This window comes from Aethalodelphis obliquidens, unplaced genomic scaffold (assembly GCF_003676395.1).
Source record: "Aethalodelphis obliquidens isolate GAN/ISIS:26980383/991018 unplaced genomic scaffold, ASM367639v1 scaffold1, whole genome shotgun sequence".
Taxonomy (NCBI): domain Eukaryota; kingdom Metazoa; phylum Chordata; class Mammalia; order Artiodactyla; family Delphinidae; genus Aethalodelphis; species Aethalodelphis obliquidens.
Genome location: NW_020837945.1, coordinates 61,743,542 through 61,749,639, shown reverse-complemented (window position 1 = coordinate 61,749,639; position 6,098 = coordinate 61,743,542). Strand labels below are relative to the sequence as shown.

Here is a 6,098-nt window from a genome sequence, read left to right as displayed (position 1 = left end):
TTAGTTTCTGCTTTATAACAAAGTGAATCAGTTATACATATACATATATCCCCATATCTCTTCCCTCTTGCGTCTCCCTCCCTCCCACCCTCCCTATCCCACCCCTCTAGGTGGTCACAAAGCACCAAGCTGATCTCTCTGTGTTATGCGGCTGCTTCCCACTAGCTATCTATTTTATATTTGGTAGTGTATATATGTCCATGCCACTCTCTCACTTTCTCCCAGCTTACCCTTCCGCCTCCCTGTATCCTCAAGTCCATGCTCTAGTAGGTCTGTGTCTTTATTCCCGTCTTGCCCCTAGGTTCTTCATGACCACTTTTTTTTTTTTTTTTTTAGATTCCACATATATAGCATAATGTTTTGTTTTTTTTTTTTTTTTTTGATAGGTATACCTGGATTTAATTCTCACTTCTACCACTTGGTAGCTGGATAGCCTTAGGCAAGTTTCATACCTCCCTGAAATTCACTTAATTCAGTCTGTAAAATGTCATAATAACTTATTATAGCATCCTTTTAGGAATTTTAAATCAGTTCTTGAAATAAAAGTACACAATATATAGACAAGTATGGATTCCTCAATAGGTGTTTGACCTTTCATTTCTCCAGTATCCCACCCGCATCAAATAAAGAAAAATACTTTTTAAAATTTACGAATATTTCATTGTTGTAAAGTTAAAGCCATAAAAATAATCAAATGGCCTACTATCATACTGTTAGAAGAAAAAAAAAAAAAAAGTGTTCATGAGAGTTCCCTATTAGAATACAAGTTTTCTTTAGGCACCTGTTTATGTATGCTATTCTGCTCTTTACAATAAATAATTAAATTTAAAAGACTTAATTCCTCACTTTTAAGACCTTATTAGTTTACAAATTACATATTGACCTATGCTAAATTTTATACCGACCCATGCTAATGAATTCAGTACAGAAAACAAAAAACACTGCACTCAAGCAAACTACATATATATATATATATATATATATATATATATATATATATAACTTATATGAGAATTGCTACTCCAGCTTTCTTTGGGTTTCCATTTGCATGAAATACCTTTTTCCATCCCCTTACTTTCAGTCTGTATGTGTCTCTAGGTCTGAAGTGGGTCTCTTGTAGACAGCAAATATATGGATCTTGTTTTTGTATCCATTCAGCCAATCTGTGTCTTTTGGTGGGAGCATTTAGTCCATTTACATTTAAGGTAATTATCGATATGTGTGTTCCCATTCCCATTTTCTTAATTGTTTTGGGTTTGTTATTGTAGGTCTTTTCCTTCTTTTGTGTTTCTTGCCTAGAGAAATTCCTTTAGCAGTTGTTGTAGAGCTGGTTTGGTGGTGCTGAACTCTCTCAGCTTTTGCTTGTCTGTAAAGGTTTTAATTTCTCCATCAAATCTGAATGAGATCCTTGCTGGGTAGAGTAATCTTGGTTGCAGGTTTTTCTCCTTCAACACTTTCAATATGTCCTGCCACTCCCTTCTGGCTTGCAGAGTTTCTGCTGAAAGATCAGCTGTTAACCTTATGGGGATTCCCTTGTGTGTTATTTGTTGTTTTTCCCTTGCTGCTTTTAATATGCTTTCTTTGTATTTAATTTTTGACAGTTTGATTAATATGTGTCTTGGCGTATTTCTCCTTGGATTTATCCTGTATGGGACTCTCTGTGCTTCCTGGACTTGATTAACTATTTCCTTTCCCATATTAGGGAAGTTTTCAACTATAATCTCTTCAAATATTTTCTCAGTCCCTTTCTTTTTCTCTTCTTCTTCTGGAACCCCTATAATTCGAATGTTGGTGCGTTTAATGTTGTCCCAGAGGTCTCTGAGACTGTCCTCAGTTCTTTTCATTCTTTTTTCTTTATTCTGCTCTGCAGTAGTTATTTCCACTATTTTATCTTCCAGGTCACTTATCCGTTCTTCTGCCTCAGTTATTCTGCTATTGATCCCATCTAGAGTACTTTTAATTTCATTTATTGTGTTGTTCATTGTTGCTTGTTTCATCTTTAGTTCTTCTAGGTCCTTGTTAACTGATTCTTGCATTTTGTCCATTCTATTGTCCATTCTATCTCCAAGATTTCGGATCAACCTTACTATCATTATTCTAAATTCTTTTTCTGGTAGACTGCCTATTTCCTCTTCATTTGTTAGGTCTGGTGGGTTTTTATCTTGCTCCTTCATCTGCTGTGTGTTTTTCTGTCTTTTCATTTTGCTTATCTTACTGTGTTTGTGGTCTCCTTTTTTGCAGGCTGAATGTTCGTAGTTCCTGTTGTTTTTTGTGTCTGTCCCCAGTGGCTAAGGTTGGTTCAGTGGGTTGTGTCGGCTTCCTGGTGGAGGGTACTGGTGCCTGTGTTCTGGTGGATGAGGCTGGATCTTGTCTTTCTGGTGGGCAGGTCCACGTCTGGTGGTGTGTTTTGGGGTGTCTGTAGACTTATTATGATTTTGGGCAGCCTCTCTGCTAATGGGTGGGGTTGTGTTCCTGTCTTGCTAGTTGTTTGGCATAGGATGTCCAGCACTGTAGCTTGCTGGTCGTTGAGTGAAGCTGGGTGCTGTTGAGATGGAGATCTCTCGGAGATTTTTGCTGTTTGATATTATGTGCAGCTGGGAGGCCTCTTGTGGACCAGTGTCCTGAAGTTGGCTCTCCCACCTCAGAGGCACAGCACTGACTCCTGGCTGCAGCACCAAGAGCCTTTCATCCACAGGGCTCCTTAATTTGGGATGATTCGTTGACTATTCAGGTATTCCACAGATGCAGGGTATATCAAGTTGATTGTGGAGCTTTAATCCGCTGCTTCTGAGGCTGCTGGGAGAGATTTCCCTTTCTCTTCTTTGTTCTCACAGCTCCCAGGGGCTCAGCTTTGGATTTGGCCCCGCCTGTGCGTGTAGGTCGCCGGAGGGCGTCTGTTCTTTGCTCAGACAGGACGGGGTTAAAGGAGCCGCTGATTCGGAGGCTCTGGCTCACTCAGGCCGGGGGGGTAGGGAGGGTCACGGAGTGTGGGGCGGGCCTGCAGCGGCAGAGGCCGGCGTGACGTTGCAGCCTGAGGCGCGCCGTGCGTTCTCCCGGGGGAGTTGTCCCTGGATCCCGGGACCCTGGCAGTGGCGGGCTGCACAGGCTCCCCGGAAGGGCGTGTGGCTAGTGACCTGTGTTCGCACACAGGCCTCCTGGTGGCGGCAGCAGCGGCCTTAGCGTCTCATGTCTGTCTCTGGGCTCCGCACTTTTAGCCGCGGCTCGCGCCCGTCCCTGGGGCTCTCTCAAGCAGCGTTCTTAATCCCCTCTCCTCGTGCACCAGGAAACAAAGAGGGACGTAAAAGTCTCTTGCCTCTTCGGCAGGTCCAGACTTTTCCCCGGACTCTCTCCCGGCTAGCCGCGGTGCACTAACGCCCTGCAGGCTGTGTTCACGCAGCCAACCTCAGTCCTCTCCCGGCGCTCCGACAAAAGCCGGAGCCTCAGCTCCCAGTCCCGCCCGCCCCGGCGGGCGAGCAGACAAGCCTCTCGGCTGGTGAGTTCCGGTCGGCCCGATCCTCTGCGCTGGAATCTGTCCGCTTTGCCCTCCGCACCCCTGTTGCTGTGCTCTCCTCCGCGGCTCCCAAGCTCCCCCACTCCGCCTCCCGAAGTCTCTACCCGCGAAGGGGCTTCCTAGTGTGTGGACACTTTTCCTCCTTCACAGCTCTCTCCCGCTGGTGCAGGACCCGTCCCTATCCTTTTGTCTCTGTTTAGTTTTTTCTTTTGCCCTAACCAGGTACGTGGGGGGTTCCTTGCCTTTTGGGAGGTCTGAGGTCTTCTGTCAGCGTTCAGTAGGTGCTCCGTAGGAGTTGTTCCACGCGTAGATGTATTTCTGGTGTATCTGTGGGGAGGAAGGTGATCTTCGCCATGACTTTTTTTGAATTATGTTTTTCTCAGGGTATATGCCCAGTGGTGGGATTGCTGGGTCATATGGTAGTTCTATTTTTAGTTTTTTAAGGAACCTCCATACTGTTCTCCACAGTGGCTGTATCAATTTACATTCCCACCAACAGTGCAAGAGGGTTCCCTTTTCTCCACACCCTCTCCAGCATTTATTGTTTGTAGATTTTTTGATGATGGCCATTCTGACCCGTGTGAGATGATATCTCATTGTAGTTTTGATTTGCATTTCTCTAATGATTAATGATGTTGAGCATTCTTTCATGTGTTTGTTGGCAATCTGTATATCTTCTTTGGAGAAATGTCTATTTAGGTCTTCTGCCCATTTTTGGATTGGGTTGTTTGTTTTTTTGTTATTGAGCTGCATGAGCTGCTTGTAAATTTTGGAGATTAATCCTTTGTCAGTTGCTTCATTTGCAAATATTTTCTCCCATTCTGAGGGTTGTCTTTTGGTCTTGTTTATGGTGTCCTTTGCTGTGCAAAAGCTTTGAAGTTTCATTAGGTCCCATTCATTTATTTTTGTTTTTATTTCCATTTCTCTAGGAGGTGGGTCAAAAAGGATCTTGCTGTGATTTATGTCATAGAGTGTTCTGCCTGTGTTTTCCTCTAAGAGTTTTATAGTGTCTGGCCTTACATTTAGGTCTTTAATCCATTTTGAGTTTATTTTTGTGTATGGTGTTAGAGAGTGTTCTAATTTCATTCTTTTACATGTAGCTGTTCAGTTTTCCCAGCACCACTTATTGAAGAGGATGTCTTTTCTCCATTGTATATTCTTGCCTCCTTTATCAAAGATAAGGTGACCATATGTGTGTGGGTTTACCTCTGGTAAGCATACAGTCTTAAATTCAAAAGTCTTTGGTGTGAAAAATACTACTATTTTTCTCTTGTAATGAATCTCAATGAACAGAACTATATAAAAGGAGAAAATGCAACAGGCAAAGCATAGGAGACAAGCTCTTTGGACCTACATTTACTGCCTCAATTCTCTTTGTGTCAGCACACAAATCCCTTCCCCACTTTCCTCTCCATTCCTATACCCACATCCTCCAAATGGTGTCCACATTGGGAAAAACTCAGGTGGCACTGGGAAACCCACAGACAGTCCCTCCAGGATGAATTCTGGGCAAGTTCAAGCCTCAGTTCTGCTTCTGGTTTGGACCTGCCTTGCTAGGCTTTTTTGTTTTTGTTGTTATTGTCTTTAGTTTTTATTTTTAAAGTGTCAGATGAAGACTTTGAACCAGATGACCCCCTGCTGCTGCTTAAGATTCCACAATGAGTTGACTTATTTTCTGCCTTGCAGCTAAGGTCCCACCCAGCCATAAATGTTACTTTGAAACAATTCCCCTCCCCATTAACAAATAAATAATTACTGCTTCCCCCCCGAGAAAGGAGAGAGTCACAGATTGGTTCCATGTTTATTGATGGAGATGCTGTGATGAATCAGCTGGAGGAGCCCGTGTCTGGCTGCTGAAGGACACTCACCAATGCTTGGAATCTTAATGAGTGCTGGCATCGCAGTGCTGTGCAGAGCAGGGCGTGCAGGATGAAGTTGGGGAAAGAGGAGGCCACTCCTCCATCACACAACCCTTAAAATACTTAAAGCTCAAGGAGAAGGATTTAGAAAAGATGGTGAGCCCTTCTTGGGCTGCATATAAGTGCCCTGACTTTGAGATGCTGGTACATGGCCCAGTCTTACCTCTGACACAGTCAGCTGTGAGCTGTGACATAGAGTGGGCCAGATGTAACCATTCTCTTTTCTCTCTCTCTTTTGCACTGCAGGACCTGGGTCGGTGAGAGGAATAAACGGATCCATCAGTCTGGCCGTACCACTGTGGCTGCTGGCAGCATCTCTGCTCTGCCTTCTCAGCAAATGTTAACAGAATAAAAGTTTAAAAATAATAATAAAAAAAACACACAAAAATGCATCACACAGGATACAGAGCGAGAGAGAGAGAGAGAGCGAGATGGGGGGAGACCGTTTATTTCACAACTTTGTGTGTTTATAAATGAAAGGGAAAATAAGAAAACGAAGAAGAAAATACAACATTTAAAACAATTTTAAAGTCCATCAATAAAAACTGACGTATAATTCAGGGTGGGAAAAGTTCTACCAAGAAATGTGTATTTCTAAGCAAATGTATACTGTGTAAAGACTCCATCATGGTAAAGAGATCCAATGTTGTAATAATAAGACAACTGAA

At 43.2% G+C, this 6,098-nt stretch overlaps 1 protein-coding gene across 1 annotated transcript in view; it reads left to right on the top strand.

The window, feature by feature from the left end:
- The window catches only part of LSAMP (limbic system associated membrane protein), a 648,598-nt gene extending 642,802 nt beyond the window's left edge, over window positions 1–5,796 (top strand). Inside the window, exon 7 of the mRNA XM_027105266.1 lies at window positions 5,677–5,796. Within this exon, the coding sequence (XP_026961067.1) occupies window positions 5,677–5,774 (98 nt within the window). The 3' untranslated portion in view covers window positions 5,775–5,796. The remainder of the gene's footprint in view (window positions 1–5,676) is intronic.
- The last annotated feature ends 302 nt before the right edge of the window (window positions 5,797–6,098 follow it).